Source organism: Halyomorpha halys, unplaced genomic scaffold (assembly GCF_000696795.3).
Source record: "Halyomorpha halys isolate HHAL.00 unplaced genomic scaffold, Hhal_1.1 Scaffold286.1, whole genome shotgun sequence".
Taxonomy (NCBI): Eukaryota; Metazoa; Arthropoda; class Insecta; order Hemiptera; family Pentatomidae; genus Halyomorpha; species Halyomorpha halys.
The window spans coordinates 187,807-212,570 of record NW_027115682.1 but is presented as its reverse complement, the minus strand read 5'-3'; the positions used below and the strand labels follow the sequence as shown (position 1 = coordinate 212,570).

Genomic DNA, 24,764 nt, shown 5'->3' with positions numbered 1-24,764 from the left:
CAGTTGACAATTTGATTAATTCCAATTTCAACCGTTTCCGGAAAAGTACTTTCAACAATATTTGTCATAGCAAAATCTTAACACTTTACTTTCCAAACGTACGTCAGAAATATAAAGATATACCAGTTTAATAAAATTTATATTAAGCATTATTGAATGCTGTTATAGAATTGTTATAGAATCAATATTTAGATATTCTTTAACATATACCAACTTATAGTTGTTAATTTCACACTCTTCTTTTTGTCATAAGTTTCGTCTTCTGAGCCCTGTTTCATAATGAAAGCTAATAGTATTAGTTGATAGTACAAGTGTAGAAACTAGTGTGGTAATAATACTAATACTTATGTTTTTCATGATAGAGATGACTATTAGAGATATTACAGGAATTAAAAAATACTAAAGTACAAGTTACTATTGTACAAGTCTGTGTAATTGAATTAAGATAAATCGACAAGACTAATAGTATTAGTTTGTACTTTATTATGAAACAGCGCCCTGGTAGTTCGGATAAAGACCAACTCAACTCTTCAAACAATGCCAGAAGCTACTTCATCATTTCTCTCAGTTGTTCCGTGCCTTTGTAAAGAGTATTTAATATTAACTAACATTTAATTTTACATTTTCATTCAAAGTTTAATCAAAATAATTAGAGATGTTTTTGAGAAATTCGGAAAAATGTGAAAAATCGATTCTATAATGAGGCACTTCAGGTCAGTTGCCGTTACGTCCTTGGAATATAGGAGCCTAAAATATGAAATTTCAGTTTGGTATGACTTTTCGTTTTTTTCCCAGACTGACCGCATACAGACACATTATTTTCGTTAAGGAGCTGGAGGCATTAAATATATAACCCATTGCATAACGAATTCAAGTAAATAACATTTTTTTAAACTATGATTTGAGTTATTAATGTGCCGATAAAAGTTTAGATTCACTACCCGTTAATATATTATCTTTTAATAAGCCGAAATACTTTTGTTTTTCGTTACGTCAGCATGGCCATACCTATTTCAGACCTCTAAGATCAGACCATGTTTTAAGTTACACATCTCTAAAGAAAAAGTATTGATAAGAACTGTTGAAAATTTTAATTTCAAAGTTTGTAATGATGCTTAGGGAAAATGTTTAGCAGAACTCATTGATGATTTTGGAAATTTCAACGCATCAGTTTAGATTGAAAATTGATTGAATTTGATTGGACTTTTAAATGAGTCTGCAGTGAACCAAATGAATATAGAAGAACGAAACATAAGTTTTTCTACTTTTAAGAAATGAATATGTATGTCGTATGAAATGGAGATTTGATCAAATCCCAAGGTAGGTTATCAATAAAATAACTTTGTGGGGTGATTCTCCTCCCACCCCCCCCCAAAAAAGTTAGTGATTTAGTCAAATCCTTTAGCTGTTAAAGTAAATAGATGAAATAAAATTGTTTAGATATTAAAATTATTTATTTAGTAAACCACGAACAGTTAAATCTAGAGTAGGTGATACAACATTTTTCATTGAAACACAAATTATTTATTCGAAACAAATTAACAATAAAAAAGGTACTTAAGCTAGGATTTAAAAAACAAAAATGATGTTTTTATTGAAATTTTTAGTGAATATAATTAATAAATAATAATACATATTAATGCATGGTTTACTAAATAAATGTTTTTTCGTCTTTTCACTAAAAGTTTAGCGATTTGATTATTACTTACTTTATTTAGGGAAATCCTGTGACTCTGCAATTGTTATTTAAACATCTTACATGAATCGATCATCTACCTTAGAGATCAAATATCGATTTTTATCATCAAACTGTGACATATATACTGGCTCCATCGGATATCATTAAGTGAAACTAATTTATAACATTAGTAGTGTATTGGAATTTTTATGTCTAATACTTAAAAAGATATTAGAACCCTTCATTGTACAAAATATACATATATTCTGAATGAGCATTTGAATAATCCTCTCAGTACCTGTTTTGTATAGGATTGTTCAGCGGAGCGATAGCCCAGAGCGGGAGCAGCTACAACGTATGGACTTTAAGTCCTCCAGGTCTTGCAAAGTCCAGGGCGAAGAGATTGGCCAGCTTGCTGTCCTGCCCTCAGGAGGCCACGAAGGAAGCAATTGCCTGCCTCAACGGAAAGGATCCTTCAGATATCATCAAGGAACTTGCACATTTTCTAGTGAGTGTAAACCTGGACTGAACCGTGTCCTTCCGTACGTTTTGTTAAAAAGAAAAAAGTCATACTCAAAATTTCTTTACTGATATTATGTTTGAGTACAAAGAGTTATTAAACCATTTATTTAAGGTATTTGAGAAAATAATTTTTATCTTTTGAATAGACGGCTTGAACCAACGGTCACCGCCTGAGTTAATCAGCAATCTTTCTCAATATTGTAAACATTTCCAGCCGGTTCTTAATTCCTTAGCTTCCAAACTATCCTAATTTGTTTCCCAATAACCAAACATTAAACAAGGCTTGTTGTGGTTCGAACTTATTCCACAAATCTCGGCAACTAAACAATTCTACTTTCGATGCCCAAAAGGCAAACAAACGTAAAGTAATAAACCCAATTTCCTAGTTCCCTGTCTTCTGTTCAATATACGAGTATACTAACTGAAATATCCTTTCCCTGTCTATTGCACTTGGTCAGCCTATAGTCTTAGTCTCATTTATTTTTGTACAGTTAATAAAGAAATTTTATTTTTGACTCTACATTATCTACCATCTATTATCTAATGTATAATACTCCAAAATTCAAGCTGAGTACAAGTTAAATAATCTATACTCAAAACTGCTGTCCATACTATCTACAGTCAAAATTTTAAGTATAATTATTGGAAATTTATACTCAGACCAGTTTGGATACGAGTGTTTTTGATAAAAAATAAAAAATAAAAAAATGCTGAAATATACAGAATTTAAGCTACGGTAACTTGATGATATATAAATGTACTATGTAACTCGATTGAGATATATATTATTGTTTCGATTTTGCCTCAATATTAGAATTAATGAAGAATTGTTTAAAACACCGAATCTCCAAAAAATGAACATGACTATATCTGTTCTTCCATACACAAATGAAAAGAACTCCATTCAATTCACATAGATAAAAGTTAATTAAATTTTCCCTTAAACATCCTATGTTTATATTCATGTTTAGAACATTGAATATTTTCTAAAACGCTGATTTAGCCAATGAGTATAAATATTACAGATTTTTGTTTTAGTTATTTTATTTCATTTCTAAATTTCTCATTAGCAAAATAAAATACTGATACGATAGTATAATTGGAACTGCAATAGAACTTTCAGAATATCGACATCTATCCTTAATTGGAACATGATTTATTGATCTATTGCTGATCCTCCCGTCTTGTTCCTAGTGCACCTTCAGCTTTTTAGTTAAAACATAAAAATTACTCTACAATTCTTGATCTATTTACTATGTATGTCAGTAGTAACTATCCATTACAGGAGTGGCAGGTAGACCCATACATGGTGTTCCAACCAACCCTAGAGCCTGCTGGGCCGGAAGCCTTCCTAACAGGACCGATAAGCAAGTGGCAGCACGCTCCAGTACCACTCCTCATAGGGCTGAATTCTGCAGAAGGATTCGTAAGAACCAAGTGTGAGTAGGCTGTGATAAAACATTTTAATAAACAAACGATATGCTTTTAAATAATGTTTCAATATTTTATTTCAGACTTTCTCAGACTTAAAATGGATTTCAAGTGGTTCAGCGACAATTTCGAGAAAATAGCTCCGTTCTCAGTAGACTACTTATTTAGTTCTTCCAATCCCGATGAACTAACCAAGAAGATCAAAAAATTCTACTTTGGTGAAGGAGTGATAACTGAATCGAATTGGGAGAATGTTACTAATGTACGGTGAAAGACTGCAGTAACTGATATCTTTAATCTTTCTGATATTTGTACATGATTGTTTGCCTTGATGATGTGCAGTTGTATTCGGATTCATGGCTAACGGCTGGTGTCATGGAGGCAGCGGACAGACACCCAGGAGACGTCTACTTCTATTACTTCGACTACTTAGGAAGTACTACTCTGGCTCCTCCTAATCGTACTCTAGCTTTCGGTAAGTTACATATAATTTTATAGAATCACTCGAGATATACTAAATATATTAGATATAATTAATATATTATATACATTCAACATAACGTGTCATGGGATGAAAAATGACTCATTTATCAATTAGAAATAATTTGGTTAATATAATGGTAGAATCTACCCTAACGTGATGGTGATCCATGATCTACGTGGATAGTAAATCCTTTCCGAAATTTGACAGTGTCAAACACCCTCGGTTCCACAATAACCTCAATAAATGATCAACGGGTCATAAATAATATCTGACAAAGACCATTAAATAACAAGCACAAACATAGCCTTCTTCTATCTGACAGGAATACTGAAAACCCGAAAAATCTGAAGCCGAGGGTGAATAATGCCATGATAAAGCCAGCTCTGATATAAGGCTACGAGACCTGGGCTCTAACAGGTACCTTAGAAAGCAGAATCGAGAAGCAGAGGTCCTCCTTACAATTACAGGAGCAATCTGGGACCAGAGCCTTAACATACGGAGGAGGAGAACTAACAGTGAACTGTTTGCGGATACTGGTCAATCAATATTGCCTGATATGAAGGCAAAGGGTTAAAATGGTCCCGTCCATGTGACTAGAAGCAATTCATCAGGACGCCTCTACACAAATATGAATGCTATTATAGTAGGCAAGAGCTCACGTGGGAGAGCAAAAACCAGATGGATAGACAGAATCAACGAAGATGCGAAAGAGCTGCAAAGCAGCAGCCGAAGACAGGCAGGCTTGGAGGTTCGGGCGACCAAAGATCTAAAAGATTTATTGTAGAAACCGAAAAAAAAATGACAAAATCAGTAATTGAGAAAATCTGTTTAAAGTGCAAACGGGACTTCCTACAGAAATGGTCAGTCTGAACATATTCCTACATTCCTAAAAATTGGAGATGAGTTGCAATTAAATAAAATTCTATTTTTTATGTTACAAGTGGTGTAGGGGGTGAACGAAAGAAAATATTTTTGATTGGATGGTTTTTGAACAATTTTGAATGACTGGGCTATTGAAATTGTAGATCTAAAATTGAGATGGTTGATGATGATGTGGATTTGAACTATTGCTAGATGGACTTACTCCATGGTTCTTTCTTCCCTCCACATTCTTAGGCCTCTCTCCCCTCTGCTTCTGAGAACAACTCCAGGAGTTCTACTCACTCATGGTAGATTCCTGATGAGAGAGAAAAAGAAAGAATGGATTGCTTCTACCAGAAGACAAGATGGCTCTCTTCTCAGTCTCGGTTGCTTCTCACCACAGAGAGCGCAGGAGAAGGCAAGCTTTTGTTGCTGGCCACATGGGCGCTGGTGTTGCCTTTCTGATGGGAGCCTTTCCAATTCAACCTTTCGGTTGCCGTAGGTTACCCGGAACAACCCCTTTAATATTAAGAGCGGTATTAATCTACAATAACTGTTTAATATGTAGTAATATATTTCGAGGATTAGGAAGAGTGAATCTTATATAAAGTTTAAAAACTTTATTTAATACATTTTTCTTTTTCTTCAGGCGCTTCCCATGGTGATGAAATGTTCTATATTTGGAACTACAGGTACCTTTCGTATCATCTTACAAAAAATGAAGAAGAATTTTCGAAGAAAATGGTAAAAATATGGACAGATTTTACCAAATATGGGTAAATAAATATATTTAGTTTACTTGATAAATTTATTACACAAAAATGTATCTTACATTCATATATTATATATCTTTCAATATCCTCTAGAATAGATAGAATAGATCATTATTTTTTAAAGGGCAGGTGGACTCTTACTTTCTGGGGACACCTACTTAGGTATTAAATATAACATTTATTTTTAAACAAAGATTAATACTAATTATTATTATATTAAAGTGTCTGACCAGCAATATAATAAGTTTTCGGAATTATGTAGAGAATGAAAAAAATAAAAAAGGATTGCATGAAAATAATAAACTTAACTCTGGGCTCTCGTTAGCAGGTGGAACCTCCACAGTAGCTTCTTATTTTTATTATTTTTTTCTATAATTACATAATTTTTGGTTTAAACATTATTATTTTCATATAAGATACAGTTGTGCATGTACACGAATTGAAAAGGAACATACGGAACATGAATCAATACCAGGGACGTTGTTAAAGTAGAGGCAAGAAAGGGATGAAATCCGCCAAATAATTTGAAAATCTGAAAAATTGGAAAATTTGATATTTGATAACCTACTTCGAATATCCATCGAATATCATATTAATATAATATGAATAATAAACATTATTCAAAGAGGTTATTATCCTGAAAATCGCTTATTTATATTCCCTATTTAGAAAGTTAAGTTTTACAAAAATAATTTAAAAAAGGGAAAGTTTTTGTGAATACTAACTACACCTTTGGTAAGATGGGAAATTCCGTCAAGATTATTGGGAAATTTTAGATTTTGGATTCTCTCTCCGCTTTGCTCTCAATCGGTTGACGCATCTGTCTCTGAACAAGGCACAATAAAAATAGCTTTAAGTGGCCTTATCCTCAATGTAGAGTAACTTGGGTTGAACTTTGATTCATATCTTTAAAATGTGTTTATTTGTAGTCATTCTCGAAAACCTTTAATCAATATAACACTCAACAATAATATTCATTTAATATAATAATATAATTTACACTTGGATTGTCCAAAGAATTCAATTTTGATTCTAGTTATGTCCTGATTGTATGAGCCGCCTACAAGTTATGAAAAGTCTTATGGTTGTTTATGGGTTGGGTAGACACTAGAGCTATCCAACTCTTAAGCAACCAAGTTTCCTAGCTTATATTCTGAAATATTCTTGTCTGAAATATAAAATAATAAATTATAATAAAAACATAAAATATGTCGAATTTAAAATTTTCATAAATTTTTTTTTTTAGAAAAGCCATTTCTCCAACAAGTACATCTAACTGGGAAAAGTGGTCTGAAGAAAAACATAACTACATGTACATTAATAACAATGGCTTCATGCTCAAAGAAAAACTGCTTGAAGAGAGAAATACATTTTGGAAAAGTCTCAATTACAAAGATAATTATGAATAAAATGTGTAAATATTACCCATACCAAAATAATTTGACATTTCTTTCTTTTATTTGCATTTCCCTTTTATTATTGTACACATTAAACCCATAAAAGAATGATCTATTTAAGGTTCACGGATAATACAGTACCCCTGTATTCAGAATTTGTTGAAGAAAATTCAAGGTAAACTGCAAAAAAATTAAACTAAATTATTATTTTAATAATAAACTATAATTCAGAAGTACTTAAATTTCCATTCTATTGTGAGTTAGTCATTCGAAATCATTTTATTAAAGAAGTCAATAAGACACACGGGTGTTTATGTGAGAGGAGAGGGTTAAAATCCGAATTTAAGGGATATTTTAAACAATTTTAAGTGACAATATAAAACATACATCCAGAAGTCTAAACTATTGGAAGAAAAATGATATGGTAACCTCAATAGCTTGCTAATATGTTTGTAGTTTTAAAATTTGTCACCACTAACGCCTGTTGAACAGATTCGATACTTAGGACTCCATCTTGACAAGAGACTTACTTGGAATCCACACACAAGACTGAAACGACAAGAAACTGCTCGTAGATTCCGATTGCTACAACACTTACTTGACAAACTTCCCATTCACTACAAAAAATTAGTATACACTACAATAATCAGACCAATTTGGACATATGGAATTGAGCTCTGGGGCTCCACCAAACCATCAAATTCTTCCCGCATCCAATCGTTACAATCCAAAATCCTACGTAAAATCCTTGATGCTTATCCTTATTACGTCACAAATAAACTCATTCATAAAGACCTTAACATCCCATTCGTTGCAGATTTGACCCAAACCAGATATGCGTCTTTTTATTCCAAACTCCTTAACCATCCTAACCCATTAATTCTTAATCTTTCATCCTTAACAATCCCTGATAATCCTCCGAGGCGTCTGAAAAGAAGATGGCCACGAGACCTTCTAGTTTAAATTAATGTTTGAAGTACCACCAATGGGTTGAAGGGTTCGAATCCGACTGTGACAGATAATTATTTATACTGTTACTGTAGGCTTGAGTCAACAATGTGGGTCTCCGGAATCCATTCAGCTTCATAAAGTGGGTACCTTTCTTGAAGAAAAGTCTGGCAGTTGAGCGTGATTCTGACCAAATTACGTCCTTGCACAACCGTTGGTCTATTAACAGTACTTCTTTACAAAGTACTGTTACAACTCATGAAGTAGTGAGGGATCTACTTCATGAGTTGTAGCGGTGCAGATTTATTTTTTATTATTTATATCACTCTGACTTTAATTCCTCCATGTACGTATGTATGGATAATTTTCCCAGTAAGCAATAAATTAATGTCTTGACGGTTCGAGGTATTATAAAGTGTTATAATATTTCAATTGGAACTTTATTTTATTGTATTATCTAACTTTATTTATTACATTTGTTTTTCATTTTCCCCATAATTAGTTCCTTCAGTAAAAAAGTAGTTTGAACCGTAAATTCGTCATTCCTCTGTCATGTCCCCAGGTCTTCAGCTTGGACAAGCTCGTTCGCAGACCACTTCATTTCCTGTCCTGGATATTTTTATCTCCAAAATAAATGGAACACTAGTTTGCTGGGGCATGAATGTATGTTTATAGTGGTTAGTTTTTTGATTTTCAGACTGTTTGAAGTATTTAAAATTTTTCGAGAATTCGGATTCAAAATTGTTGATTTTCTCATTTGTGGTATAATCCTCAAATCGACGATGATCACTTGTAATTTACCTCGTAAGTTCATTTCATTCGTAATCTTCTTCCACCAGGGCTGTACATTTATGTTACAGTTATTTTCACAGCAAAATTAACATTAGCCAATATCTTTTTTCGTACTTGTTTGCAACTAAATCCCAGCAGAACGGGCTCGGTTCGCACTTCGCAAATGTTCTGACGAAAATAGACTAACGATACGGGTCCAGTGAATGCTGCTCCCTCCCCCCCCCCCTCAAGCCTAGTATTTGGATCGTTCGTGCGTTTTCATGCACATTCGGACGAATTAATTCGCAGTTTTCCACTCCCAGTGGCGAGGGGCCTTATACATCTCTAGTTTCCACCTCTAAATTAAACAACTATAATACCTACTTAATATTTTGAACTAGTTAAGATTAAATATTAAAGATAGTTGAAAATCTTTAAAGGTATATTGCACATCATTTTACTTTATTTTTAATATTCACAAAAAGTGTTTACTTGTTTAATTGTTAATAGATTGATGGCTAAGGCATGAAACATCTGCAAAAGTACTACTTTAAGATGCAGTTTAAAAATTTAATCATTGAAATCTCAATGTATGTTTCGTGACACTAAGATGGCATTTAAGGTATAATATTTATCTGATATATTCTCTGAGAGTGATTATATGAGGTATGACCAGATAAGAAGATTACTCAAAAGATACTAGATCATAGATGTTTCACACATATCAATTTAATTTAATAATTTGATAATGAATGGTGATTTTTCCACGAATACCTTCCAACCATAACCACATGGCCACTAATAATGTATTTCATTGACTATTAATTATTGACCATACGATTTCTAATTATGAAGTGATTTTATTCAAAATCCCGGAAGTTTCGTAACTAAAAAAATGTATACATAAATACGGCCTATTTTTCAAAATGAAGATTCGTAGAAATGATAGGAAATTTGAGACGGCGTACAAATAATTTATGGGCGGAGAAAGGTAGTAGTGCGAGGCCGTTGCACTGGGAATCACATTAGTGAGATGTTTAAGAAATATTCTACAGGCCATACAATCTTAAACAGGCTCTACAGTTGAATGATCAACCCTAGAGGTAAGTCACAAAAATGAATATTGTTCGATTAGATATAAATTTATACATAAGAAACTATATGGATGTAAATATACTTGTATAAAACTTAGGTATCGGCGAAAAAAAAGAGAAAAAAATTAGACCTGACACGCGGGACGCTGTAAAATATTGGCTTTATAGAGTTTGGTACATCTCTTTACATAAATTTGATCAGCTAATTTCCTCAGTCAGTTAACATCGAAGTAACAGCTGTTTCAGGCTGTAACTTATAAATAAAAATATATAATACAAGAGAATATAGGAAGTAGTGATCCACGGTTTTTGATGCGTGGATAACAAGTGGGGCTTATGTATAAGTCCCACTGGTTATCCACGCATCAATTATATATAACTCCCGACTAGATTCAATAGGCTCGTGGCTAAACAATAAATGTGTCCATTTCCCCACTCCTCCACAGGGTGGTTGAAGTGTGATTATGTGGAGTTTTAAAATTTGTCATCTACTTCAAAAATTGTATTTACTGTTAAATTAAACCTCACAATTGGTTTCTCACAATAAGTAGGTAGTTATATAAATTATAAAATGAAAGTTAATGTGCTCGTATAACTTGAAGGACCCGGGTTTGAATCCGATTGTGACAGATAATTATTTATACTGTTACTGTAGGCTTGAGTCAACAATGTGGGTTCAGGAGGCCTCCGGAATCCATTCAGCTTCATAAAGTGGGCACCTTTCTTGAAGAAAAGTTTGGCAGTTGAGCGTGATTCAGACCAAATTACGTCCTTGCACAACCGTTGGTCTATTAACAGTACTTCCTTACAAAGTACTGTTACAACTCATGAAGTAGTGAGGGATCTACTTCATGAGTTGTATTGGTGCAGATTTATTTTTTATTATTTATATCACTCTGACTTTAATTCCTCCATTTTCGTATGTATGGATAATTTTCCCAGTAAGCAATAAATTAATGTCTTGACGGTTTGACGTTTCGGTATTATAACCTGTTATAATATTTCAATTGGAACTTTATTTTATTGTATTATCTAACTTTATTTATTACATTTTTTTTTCATTTTTCCCATAATTAGTTCCTTCAGTAAAAAAGTAGTTTGAGCCGTAAATTCGTAAAGTTAATCTGGAAGCAATTTAGCTAGATGACAAGCTTAAACGAAAAAAGGTCCCAAGGATAGACAGCCTACTCTCGAAAAAAAGATGGGAGTAGGCAGAGAACTAGGGATCTCCATCTGCCAGGTTATCATCGAAACAATAGCATTCAGAACGATAGCAGATAATCACTTTTACTGTTAACCCTGACGAAAATCGTTTTGTAATTTAAGATGATGTTCCCGTGTTTTTTTTTTTGTTTTTTTTTTTATCTTAGTGATAATATTTCATGTACATGAAATATAAATCTATACCGGGAACACAAAGATAAAATAAAGATAGATAAGGTATTATAATAAGTTTGATTCTTAAAAATTAAGATAAACATTCGACAACGCTTTTGACCATAAGAAATATGGTATAAATTTTAATAACTGATAAGATAATATTTATCATGTCGAATTATTTATTCGATATCCTTCAATTAATTTTTATCAACATCATTATAGGACGATGTATATGCCTCAGATTAGTTTACTCTTGCTGTACGCAATAACCGCTTTTGCCGACGATGGTCCTATTGTGGATACCACAGCTGGAGCTGTCCGAGGCTTCACCTCCAGATCTAGGTCCGGTCGACAATTCCTGTCCTACAAGGGTATACCCTTCGCCAGGCCTCCTCTTGGAAAACTCAGGTTCAAAGTAAGTTTTATACCATATTTATTCATTATCATTCATTTCTGGATATCCATGTGAAACAAAAATTGATATTCTAATGCCGTATACGGGGCCTCAGCAGTTCCAAGGCCGACCAAGGGTTCACTGTACTCATTTTATATTTAATTTATTCATATATTTATACCTATCTATTTATATTCTATGTATTTATATTATGTACCTGACGGGGACTGATATAATGTCTTTGTACCTCCCTGGTATCTATGTAAATATATATATTACTTTTAATGTTTTGCCACTTGGGTCATTGACTAGGCGAGGCGGTTCCTTTGATAAGACCCCTTATCAGGTATGACATTTCATATAAAATATTCGTTTTCATTATTTTAGAAATTCAGTGGGATCAGTAGACATTTTTGTTTACTACATTTATGTTTACAAGTTATAATGATCCCTTGTTTATCCTCTACGTTTTTATAATATTTACTATAGTTCCAATTGATTGCACATTGTTTAGTATGCCATCTAATATGACTACGCAAATACATTTAACACTATTTTTGAGTACTTTTTTTATGAGTTCAAACTTGAACACTCGACAGCCTCAGAAACAAGAAACATTAACACGGAGTTCAAAAAGGCATTTTATTCAGAAAACTCTGAATTGTCAGTTTTGGGATTGGAAAGTTGTAAAGATAACACTTTGGGAAAAAGGTATTTTGAATAAAACTGTTTTGATTTCATAAAGCTGTTGTACTAAATAACCTTTCCTGAGAAAAACAGGCATTTGATATAAAACGAACCAATAGTTCGTAATGGTATAATGGCATTTTTGAAAAACCTTCCGGATTCTAGAAATAATTTTAAAAACTCAATAAAACATTTTCTATTTTAGAAATGAAAACCGACTTCAGAACGGCATACACGAAGTACTAAAAATAAATAAATAATTAAAGACGGATGTTCATGCCGTAAAAAACTCCAAAAAGAGTAGAAATGTCTATCTTCTATCTCTAACTCCTGTGTGCCGTCAAGAGTGGAGTCGCAGTATCAGTCAATCTAGCCTCCGGTCCCTGTCTCCGGCTAGACTTCTCATCTTCGGAATGGTGCGTCCTCTTGCTGCCCTAGTTATACAATGTAATCAGAGTCCTCTGAGAGAGAACCTGGGTCTGCCACGAGGCCGTATTCCTTCCGGCCTAGCTTCCAAATAACACCTGGCTTTTCTGGCATCGTCCATTCTACAAATGTGTCCATACCACTTCAGTTACCGCTCTTGAATTGTTTCTTACAATGATTTCACACCGAAATCCTCCCGAATCATTTCATTTCTGACATAGTCTCTTCTGGTCTTACCAACTATTCTTCGGAGAAATCTCATTTCTGCAGACGTTATCCTTCCTACATGCTTGTCGAGGGCTGTCCAGCTTTTTAATTCATACAGGTGAACAGGGAGGAACACGGATTTAAATATCAGTATTTTGACATCTCTACTTACTTTTTGCTTGCCTATACGAGTTTTGGAAATCTGATGGTAAACTCCATTGACCTTCTTCACTCAATTTGGAACCTCCTGGTCTATTTTACCATCTTTACTTATTATGGTCCCTAGATACGTATAATTATTCGTTCTAGGCTCTGTTTTCTCCTCCGACACACATAATTTTGCTTTTGTTAGGATTTATTTGGAAGTATCTTATCTTCAGTTCCTCATTCCATTCATCCAATGATATCTGAAGAGCCTCTCAAGAGTCAGCTATCAGTACAATATCATCTGTATATACCATCGCTTGAGACAGTACTGGAGTTAGGTTCCAAAAACCTACTAGTGCTCATGGGCATTTCCTTTTATACACCTCCCATATCTCATCCATAAGGTAGACAAACAGTAGTGGGCTTAGGCTGTCTCCCTGCTTTACTCCCTTATAAAAGTGGAAAGGCCGCGATGTCTGACCATTAAGTCTTACAATGCCCTTTGGATCTTGATAAACTGATTTGAATGCACTTACCAAAGTTACTGGTACTCTTCTTGTTATTAGTGTGTCCCAAGCCCGTCTCTGGACTGAGTAAAAGTCGCTCTCAGATCCAGGAATGCCAAATCGACTGTCTTTCCCCAGTCCCACGCTTTCTCTACTATCATTCTCAAGAACATAATGTGGTCCTGGGTCTTTTTTCCATGTCAGAAAGCCGCTTGCTCTTCTTCATTGTCTTGTTCCACAATGCCCCGCAGTCGCTGTTCTAATATCCTACTGTATATTTTGTACACTACTGAGGAAAGGCATATTGTCCTATAGTTACCACATTCGCTTTGATTACATTTCATGTAAATTGGGATTATGATGTTGTTTTCCCATACTCGTTGCAGAAACTTAAGGACCAAAATCTTCTGGAACAGCATTTGAAGACATTTAATTTCATTGCCGCTATATTTTATAAATTCTGGACCTCTACCATCTGGTCCTGCAGCTTTTCCTAGATGAATTTTGTTGACTACCAATTCCACCTCGCCTTCCCCAATCGCTTCGTCTATATCTTCAGGATAGATGTCCTCTACTCTACCTCTCCTTCTGCAGTTTCTGTAGTTATGGTGAAGACGTTCTTCCATTCTAAATTTTCTCTGGAAGAACTGCCTCTAGACCATTAGCATTTCCTTTTCTTCGGTCACTACCTTCCCATGCATGTCAGTAACGTTCCTGACCGGTTTTGACCCTTTACCCTTCAAGGCTTTAGTAATATGCCAGACTTCCTAATATTTTCTCTATAGTTTTGTTCAAGCTCTTGACCAAACTTATCCCAAGTCCTCGTTTTTTCAGATTTCATTCACATTTTAAATCGAAAAATGTTAGTTAAAGTACGCCATGAGATGGAATTGCAACTCAATAGGTCATCTCTAGAAAAAAATTATTTAATTTAGTATAATTGGATGAAATTTTTGTCGCAGCCTCCAGAGGAGCCACAACCATGGGCTGGCATAAGGAATGCCACAGAAGATGGACCTTTTTGCATCCAGTACAACATGTTTCAGCTTAATCCACAGGTCATTGGATCAGAGGATTGTCTGCACCTCTCTGTCTTTACGCATGATGTCAGTATGACGTAAATTCATTTGTTATAATAACTGTAAATGATAAATAAAATATTTATAGTGACATTACATAAAATTTACAGAAAACCACATACGTGTAACAATTATCAGTGAAATTAAATTTATGTTTTTTTAGTAATATTGCACTAATTGAAATGTCCCGGTATTTTGTAGACAAATGGGAGCGCTCCTGTCCTGGTTCATATCCATGGTGGGGGTTTCATAGCTGGAGACAAATCAAAGATAAGTCCAATTTACTTTATGGACCATGATGTTGTTGTTGTAGGTATCAATTATAGGCTGGGAATAATGGGTATGTATGATCCTCTTTGTTAATTAATTTGCGCTATATAGAGTTAATTTCTGTAGTTCTGATTCTTATTAGAAATCATATTTCATAAAATAATATTATTACAAAAAATAAAAATGAGACAATTCTATTAAGCCATTCTAGAAACAAACGGCATAATAACATTTCTCGTAATCTTTTTACAATCGTCGTATCAAGACATTCTAGGAAAATGCATACATAAAGCCTAATCGTTGAAAATATGTCAATTTCTTCAAAATACCTACAAACTAGGTAATAGGTATAGACATTCTCCAATCACTTTGTATCTTGCAGGTTTTTTAAGCTTTGAAGACCAAGAACAACCAGGAAACCAAGGTATGAAGGACCAAGTTATGGCGTTACGTTGGGTAAAGAAGAACATTGCTAAGTTTGGAGGGGATCCAAACAGAGTAACTTTGGTTGGAGAAAGTGCTGGAGGAGCGAGTGTCATTCATCATGTTATATCTCCACTAAGCAGAGGTATCGTATATTAATTTAGTATAAGTCTTGACCAGCTCGGTGGCTGGGGCATACGGTGTCGTCGAAAACTTTTATGATCCTTTTTTTTCTAATTTGTTAAGGTCAATTTAGGACAACCACAGAATTGGCTTTTGTCTGTTACGAGAGACTTTGAATTGATTTCAGGTATTTAGGGGAAATAGACAAGGATCTTCAATAATCAAAGGCAAGAGAAATGTCGTTTTACCCAAACCTGAATACTTATAAAGGCTGGATCACACATGGCCGCACCACACCAACGTTTCACGTAGGCAGTATGTTGACCAGGAAGGGTTAACATTGTGCAAAGAATAGGAACTGTCTTAACACCTCTATAAGTTGGTTTTGAATTTTGACATTGTCGGTGTGGTCTTGGATTGCATCATGATGGAAATAGAAATACGTCAGTGGGTTTTTGAACTATGAATGTGATAACTACTCATCATAGAGGGGTCCTCTAAAGTATTTATGACGCTTTTCTTCGGGAGATCTATTGCTAAATGAACATTCGGCGACGAAGCTGAATGATAATATAATTAGCCCTGACTTCTCGTTAGCTTAAGTTATAAGAGAAGATAAGCATTGTCAATAAATATTTACTTTCGGGTCTTATCTCCAGATTACCTCCCTTAAAAACAGCGTGTCAAATGATAATGTAGAAGTCCCGCTATTTCTTATACCAACTAAAAAAAGGTTGGGAACCATTACCATAGAGCAGGGGTGGCAACAAGTTGATCGCGAAGTCAATTTGGGTTGATCATCGATCATTCGCAATGTCTAGAGTGGAATTCCGTGTACTATGAACTTTGAAGCGATTATAGAAGACAAAACTTTCTAGCAATAGTTTCAGACATATTTCATATGGAAATTATTAATTATCCATGTTCTTTTAATTCCCCTGAACGTGAGTTTTTTGGCCCTTTGAATAATAATTGTCGTTTTTTACGTTGGTAGATAAGCCGTGTATCTGTACTTCGGAACGATGTGTACTCAGCAAGCTATTGAAAGATTAGCAAAAAGTAAGTCATATTATTTCATAATAAATTTTTCTGGCCCAAAAAAAAAAAAAAAAACGCAAAAGTGAATTGTTGAAGTTGATAAAAAAATTAAATTGCATTTTAAGTTATTCAAAATCTATCTTGATAAGGGTCGGAAAATCTAATTTTTTAGGTAACGCCTGAACGGAATGTTGCTAACAAAAGTTGGGTCTGGAAATTTATTTTCTTCATGAGCCTATATCTCGAAAACGTGATTTAAAAAATAAAAAATAGTTTTGAACATATATTACTTATCTACCTATACCTCACTGGAATGTACCTGATACCAAAAACTTTTTAAACATAATGTGCATTTCACCCCCTTCTTCCTCCTCAGACGATGCCTATGACAAGTCAACCGAGACACTTATGAGATAAAATGTAGATCTCATAAACAGAAAAGTTTGCCACCCCTGCTATAGAGTACATAACTAGTCAATGAAGCTACTGAGAGACAGTGTTTGGCAGCTTGGACAAGATCTGCTGTTTTCAAAGATAATGATGCTGACTCAAAGCTTTTCCTAAAGAAGAAACAACTACGTTGATGCAGGATCCTACCATAAGATACGAAAATATTGATCTTGGGCAGCCATATAAGGTAGAAAGGAAAAGAAAGGTGTGGATATATAAAAAGTGTATCCCTTACCTCAAGGAGTTGTTTTACGAGAACTTTCACAAAAGAGAGTTAACTTGGGAAGCTTTTAGTTCTAGCTTGTAGAACAGCACCAATCCTAACTAGGTTTTTAAGAAAAATCTGGAAGTTGATAATAATGACTTATGGTTTTGAAAATAAAATTCTCTACTGATTGATTAATAGAGAAAAGAAAAAATAACATAGTTGGATTAGAATTTATAGCATGTACTGTTTAAAGGGATCTAATATATTTGGGCAACATTTCTCTAAAAATAAAGTTTCTTTCCCTACTGATATACTTTTGCTATAAATGGTTTTCATTGTATAGTATCATTAGTTTTGATTTTTTTTTTTAAGTAGCTTTCATACACAATGATAAAAATTCTATGTTATACTATTGTTTCTTACAAATGCGTTTAAAATGCTATTGGACTAGTAATAATAACAATTCATTGGTAAAATATTCTAATAATTATTTGAATGATTGAGTTGTATTTATAAAATTTTCATTTTTTAAACTTCTTTATTATGAATAAAAAAAGAAAGATTTTTTTTCTTTATTTTAGTTACAATAAAAAGGATTTGGCATCAATATGAAACAATAATATAATAATATGTTATAGTTTCATTTATATAGATTTTATAAAAAGATATTCCCTTACAAATTTACTGTTCTTACTTTTTTAATATGATATGGAGCATAACTTTTTATACTATATCATTTTTATGGAGTATAAAAAACAAGAAGTATATTTTATAGAATTAAAAAATATTAGAACAAAGCTGTGCATTTTAGCTTGATTCTCAATCTTGCCAGATATCCTTAAGTCTCATTCATATTAACTCATGTTTATTTTTCTCATTCAAGCAAGAGTTACTTATAATAATAATACCACCTGTTAGATGATGATTTGAATAGTCTTATATCGATTCTTAAGTTATTTAAGAAATTAGACAATTTAATGATACCAATATCTCTGTGCAAAGAAGAGAGTTAAACAAATACATTCTGAAGAGCAGTTTAAAAGTAAGAAGATGTATAAAACTGTCTATGACCCCATCAAATATTTTCTTAAATTTCACTATTAAAATAATTTTGTTTCATATGATTTAAAAATATCTACTGGATTGAAAAAAAAAAAAAATAAGAATTTACCAATCATGTCTGCAGGGCTATTTCATGGTGCTATTGCAGAAAGTGGTTCAAGCTACAATATCTGGACGATTCTGCCACCAGGTCTAGCCAGGAACAGGGCTAGCAATTTGACAAGCCTTGCTTCTTGTCGCTTCAACAGCACGAGAGAGATTGTGACTTGTTTGCAAGAAATGAATGCTACTGAGCTAGTAGGGCTCATGGAGCACTTTAGGGTATGGATACTATGAGGCCATAAATTTTAATTAACCTTAAATTTTCTAATATAATAGAGCTAAACTCTGTATGAGACACATAGTAATTATTAGAATAAATTTAGAAGATCCCAATCAGAAAGCTACGAGTCTCAAAACTATCGGGTAACAGCTCACCAGTCTGTGTCCTTAATTATTCTGTTAACTGTTAGTGATTTCAAAGATAACTGGGTCAACATACAGTTTCCAAAAATTAATGATCTAGATCTAGAAAGTAGATCAGATTTAGAAATTACTTATCATAACCCACTCATTTAAAAGCTAAGACTGATTTTTTTGGTTTCATCATACTTTAAATTTAGTTTTTCCCCATAATCTTGTGTTAAAAAGAAAACTGAATCAATACTGGAAAAAAAAAAAATTCAAATACTATGAAGATTGGAGCCTCAACTATGAAGAAATTATGTATTTCCTATAATCTGGACTGGATAAATTCAGTGATGTTGCATTTCTAAGCATGGAAAGAAGTATAAAATTAAATTAATAGTTTTTAATTTAAATTTTCCAAGAACTCAAAAAATGCCATTTTAAGAAAATGTTCATGTTTTCATTTAAGAAATAAAAACAATAAGTCCTCATTTTAAGATTTTTGTTTTTTAATTATTATTATGTTAAATACAAATGTATTTCTATACATCATACGTGTTCCCATTGTACTTGGCTATTGTAAAACAGCAACCAATAGCATTAGAGCAGGATCTGTAGTCTCCAGTTATGAAGAGATTCCTGAGAATAATTGCTATATACTGAATTTGGTACATTTTGAGTTGTGCCATTTTCATTGTGGATGTGAGATATATTATTGTTCTTAGTTTTTGTTGGAATAGAACTTTAATTAGTATTGAGTGTAAGAAACACAGATTTTGTTTTTTAAACTTTAGAGCTTAATGTAGTATAAATAGATTGATCACTTCTATTCCTGAAACACATTACTTAAAATGTCTTGTTAAGATGTTTTCAATTCTGTATATAAGTTTTAAGTTCACAAAAATAGTTTCCAAAAAAAAAAAGATAAATTAAGTTTTCAAATACAATTTTTATAATGAAATATCTATTCAAATTTTATTAATAAATAATATAATATTTATAACAATGTATTTTTTCAGGAGTGGCAAATTGACCCATTGATGTTGCTCTTTCAACCAGTGCTAGAATCTAAGGGTTCTGAAGCCTTCCTAACTGGTCCAATATCGAGTTGGGAACATAGTCCTGTCCCCCTCCTGATTGGAATGACTTCTGGAGAGGGATTATTGAGAAGCAGATGTGAGTTTTGCTAAGACATATACTGATATATAATTGAGACTAAGTTCTATATTATAAAATTTATTATAAGGTCTTTTTCGATGGGGGCAATTGAATAACTAATGCTGAATAAGATGAAACATTTTATGAACAATATTTCAACAATGTTTATGGGTTATTAACAGTGGGTACTGTACATGTGTAGATTAATATTATACAACAAATTTAATATGAAATAATATTATTTTTCGATAAGCCAAAAACACTACATATTTACAAATAGAAACTTGACTAATCAAAGTTTCCTTCAGATTTTAAAAATTTGTTTGGCTTTGCGCTTAAACCAAAAACAGCAATAAAAAACTCTCTTTTCAGAACACATATTTATTTAAATATGTGTAAAATGTTCTTAATACTAACTGTTGCCTATAATTTATAATTGATTGAAGATTTTAATTCATTATAGATTTTCTGGAGTACAATATGGATTTCAAGTGGTATAATGACAATTTTGAGAAGGTGGCTCCTATATCATATCAGTATGTTTCATCTGCTTCTAATCCTGATGAAGTAACAAGGAAAATCAAGCAGTACTATTTTGGCAATAAGGAAATCACCGCTGCAGATTGGCTGAATATAACTCTTGTTAGCACAATTTTATTACTGCTATTATTTTGTTTTAGTTTTTTGCCTCTACTTCAGAGGACAATTGATGTTCAGGAATGATTTAAACACATAGTAACATGAAATTTTCAAAAATTTGAGCATAGTGAAGATTCGGCATTTACTAATTTCTTTCAAAGTTCCCAATAGTCCTAATTTTCTCGAGTTGTGGGAATTCTTGCAGCATGCATTTTACTGATTGCGAGATATTGGGATATAGACTTTTCGCAAACGGGCAGTTTTAGGCCTCTTGGAATGTAGCCATATATGAACAGTATCTAATTGTCAGTCACGTATTATGACTTCTTCACTTCTTGATATACTGGGTATTCTCTTCCATTTGCTACAATAAGTTTTAGTTTGTGCTTATTTGAACTCCTCACTTTTCCAATTCTTTTTCCAATCTACAAGAAGTCTTTATTTTGAAAGGTGGACCCAATTTTCCAATATAACACCATCCAATTTAAATATTCTGGATGTTTTTCATTTTCTAGCTAAAATTTTCCATAATTCCGTAGTGAGAAAGATATCATAACACAACAATAGTTTTACTATTTATCTCCCACCATATTTTTAGAATTTCTCTTATTAAGCACTTAATAACACCCAAGCCTCCAAATTCGTATTTTAAAAATACATATCTTTCAATGTATACTAACTGATAAAAAACGGAAATATAGATTTTATTCATGTTAAAGCTTTTATCATTACTCCTAACATTGAATCCTAATATTTCAGGCATACTCTGACAGTTGGTTCACTGCTGGTATTTTGGATGCTGCAAACAAACACACGGGAGATGTTTATTTTTACTATTTTGACTACATTGGTGAATATTCCTATACACCAAAAAATAAAACTTTAGCAATAGGTAAGCCCTTAAAGAACAAAATACATTGTTACATCTAATTTTTTTTTAATTATGGTTTTATTACTTGTCAAATATCTTATGAAAAATAATCACAGAAATATTTATTTAAGAATATTTATGTGTGTATTTGTGATTTTATTAATAACTCATAATTACCTTAAGTATAATAATTTCAGGGGCAGGACACTCCGAAGAAATTTTATACATTTGGTTCAAGACTTTTGCGCCTGACCTGAAGGGAAGTGATCTTGAATTATCCATAAAATTGGTTGAAATCTGGACTAATTTTGTCAAATATGGGCAAGTAACCATAAACTAGATTAGATAATTTTAAACGCGAGGGTGGTGGACACAAATAAAATGTTTTTACTAAATTTAATAATAATGTTTTTACTGTTCTTACTGTGTTATTAGTTACGGTTAAAAAACATAAAATGTTCTTACTGTAGTGAAAACAAACAACATAACACACACAGCAAAAGCTTTTATAACTGCCAACTGGGTATTGGCCGTTAGACCAAGTACATAATGGTTAAAGGACTACAATCGATATATTCACCATTTGCCACAGAGCAACATGTATACAATAAAAAATTGATAAAAATCATAAACTAAATTTATATAATATAGTAATGATAAGGGAGTGTGGAGGCACCATCTTAAGGCACAATGCTACTAACTCCAAGAATCCGGTTTTGAATCCAGCTGGCCAGCTGTTAAACTGTAGCCGTAAGTCAATCCTGTTGGTTAATGAGGCCTCCTGAGGTACACCCAGCCTTATAAAGTGGGTACCCATAATTGGGGAAAAATTTGGTAGTTTACCGTGATCTTGAAAAAGTCACCTCCTTGGTTTGTCAGTCACAGCCGTTGTTTTTAAAAACAGTGCTTCCTTACAAAGTACTGAACCCATGACCTTCCATGAGTCATAGGGGTTCACATTATTATTATTATAGATAACAAAATCTTTTACTCACTGAAACGATAAGTTATGCTGAATTAAAGTAATTATGTTACCTAAAATTAAGTCATGGTCTGACTGATGAGGAAGAAATAATTTTATTAATTTTTTCAGAAAACCTGTATCACCAGAAAGTAATCGCCTCTGGCCTACATGGACTTCCAAGAAACATCGTTACATGCACATAAGCAAATCTGGGTTTCAAATAAAAGAAGGACTTCTTGAAAACAGATATAGTTTCTGGAGTAGTCTCAATTACAAGGATAAATATGAACAGACTTATCAATAACAATTTAATTTGGTCACATCAAATAAAACTTTTTAACAACTTAAATTTTGATTAAACCTTAGTAATAGATAATATATATGTGTATGTCTAATATTTTATATTATACTAGTGGGTTGACACATTCCAAATAGGGTTTTTGATTACTCCCTCCATTTTCCTCTCTCTCTTTCCCTCCCTCTCCTCATCTCTCTCAACATAATATTTATTTCTTTAATTTTTAATTTATTATTTATTATTGCAGCCAATTTGGTCAAATGAGTCAAAACAACTTTACGTTTTTGCTTCACCATTCTTTTTATCAGCATAAGTGGCAAAGATATCAACATAATAAGCCTCTGTTCATTTTGTTTCTAAAGGATGGATGATTATCTCAATCACTAAGGAACATTCCGAGAAACCTGTGATTACTACTAAATCTTAAAAAAAGAACTATGTATGGCATAGGGCATACTATACAAATCTTTGTTTTCACTTTTTGATTTTTATTTATTAATCTTGAGACATGAAAATTAAATTTTTGAGTGTAATTGAAATTCTGTTTCTTAGCAAACTACTAAGGTTCATTATGAAAAAAAAAAACAAACAAAGAAACTAGGTTTTAAGGAAGAACTTCTAACAAACTTTTAGAAAGTTATAACAGAAAAGAATGTTAAAACTTTCCATGGATTACCATCAACAACTGATTTAATAAAGTATATAGTACTTTATTATCATATAATACATAAAAAATAAGTTATGTGAACTGTTAATATAAAATATAGAAAATAGAATACACAATATCATCATCCGATATAATACGGGTACAGTCGAACATTTCAGAATATAGAACAATGTAAAAATGGATAAAACGATCCTACATTGTGATAAATTAGGAATTGATATTAGTATAAATACTGAAAGAAGAATGATTAAGGAAGAATACTCTTTCAGATTTTTCAATTCTAATAATTTCAAGAAATAAGATTCATCAGAAGAGGATACAATACTCAGACCCGGAATGATATTTTAATTAATATATTGTTTTTAATACGAAAAATAAATTTGTTTAAAATATTATGCTTATAATATAATTATTGTTGTAATTGTATGCTTTGGGAAGCATTGTAATTGTAAGTATTTATAATAACCTCTCAATATCTGAACCACTGATGGCACAATTTATGGTCCATTAATGGTGGCCAAGTGTTGCATCGGGTTATTTATTCCATTAATGTTCATTAATGGACGACTTTAGAAGAATCAATATCTGTCTTTTTTCTATCACTCTTATAGCGATCATCCTTATACAATTCCGGTCTTCACCGAACTCCCCTTTAGTTTATGTGATGGCATCAAACCAACTCTTTTCCCAGACCGATCGGTATTTTAGAATAATCTTTCTCATTTCTTCGTCCTGCGGATTTTTTCCTTACCACCTTAAAAATGATTGTTTCAAGAAAGTCCTTTTATTATGGGTTTTTTTCAGTTACTGTTGTAACCTTACTTGCTGCTGTTGCAATTAATGACATCTCCTTAGTTTGTTTTCATCTTATGGTCCATTCAGCAGCATTAGAGAAATCAATTTGCACACTGTGGTTTACGATGATGCATCTTGTAATACTGGGGTGTGTAGTAACATCATCTTCACGAGCTTTAGCGATTAACAAAATCTTACACTCCTTAAGAGATATCGACCGTCTTTCATGTGCGAAAAATCATTGGTTAACCCTGAGTTCAGATTGGAGGGAGATAAACATCATTGGTGTCGCCTGTTTATTACTTTATATCGTATATTATCACTATTTTGTCGATGTTATCTGGATCCATGTCACTGGACTTTACTTCTATATTTTATCTGTGGGTGTATTCTTGTCCGCTTCTCAGTTCTCCGCTACGGCATTGCTTGTGAGGAAACGATTATCAAGCCTATACTATTTTTTAAAACAACTAAGACTTGATGGTAATATTAGTTTAGCTATTATTGAGATCAAACATTTAGTATATCTTCAGAATCAATTGTGTGATGTAGCAATGCTTCTGAAC

At 32.8% G+C, this 24,764-nt stretch overlaps 2 protein-coding genes across 2 annotated transcripts in view; both read left to right on the top strand.

Annotated features, from left to right (window-relative positions):
- LOC136797102 (esterase FE4-like) overlaps positions 1 to 7,193 on the top strand; it is a 20,649-nt gene extending 13,456 nt beyond the window's left edge. The window contains exons 6-11 of the mRNA XM_067052700.1: positions 1,990 to 2,186; positions 3,486 to 3,639; positions 3,715 to 3,893; positions 3,974 to 4,106; positions 5,626 to 5,752; positions 6,996 to 7,193. Coding sequence (XP_066908801.1) covers positions 1,990 to 2,186; positions 3,486 to 3,639; positions 3,715 to 3,893; positions 3,974 to 4,106; positions 5,626 to 5,752; positions 6,996 to 7,158 — 953 coding nt within the window. The 3' untranslated portion in view covers positions 7,159 to 7,193. The remainder of the gene's footprint in view (positions 1 to 1,989; positions 2,187 to 3,485; positions 3,640 to 3,714; positions 3,894 to 3,973; positions 4,107 to 5,625; positions 5,753 to 6,995) is intronic.
- Positions 7,194 to 9,684: 2,491 nt separating this feature from the next.
- On the top strand, positions 9,685 to 22,787 carry LOC136797101 (juvenile hormone esterase-like). The gene is made up of 11 exons (XM_067052699.1): positions 9,685 to 9,968; positions 11,562 to 11,754; positions 14,669 to 14,812; positions 14,987 to 15,125; positions 15,438 to 15,623; positions 18,484 to 18,680; positions 19,826 to 19,982; positions 20,428 to 20,606; positions 21,363 to 21,495; positions 21,672 to 21,795; positions 22,568 to 22,787. The coding sequence occupies exons 2-11, from the start codon at positions 11,566 to 11,568 to the stop codon at positions 22,740 to 22,742; spliced, it is 1,623 nt and encodes a 540-aa protein (XP_066908800.1). The 5' UTR covers positions 9,685 to 9,968; positions 11,562 to 11,565; the 3' UTR covers positions 22,743 to 22,787.
- The last annotated feature ends 1,977 nt before the right edge of the window (positions 22,788 to 24,764 follow it).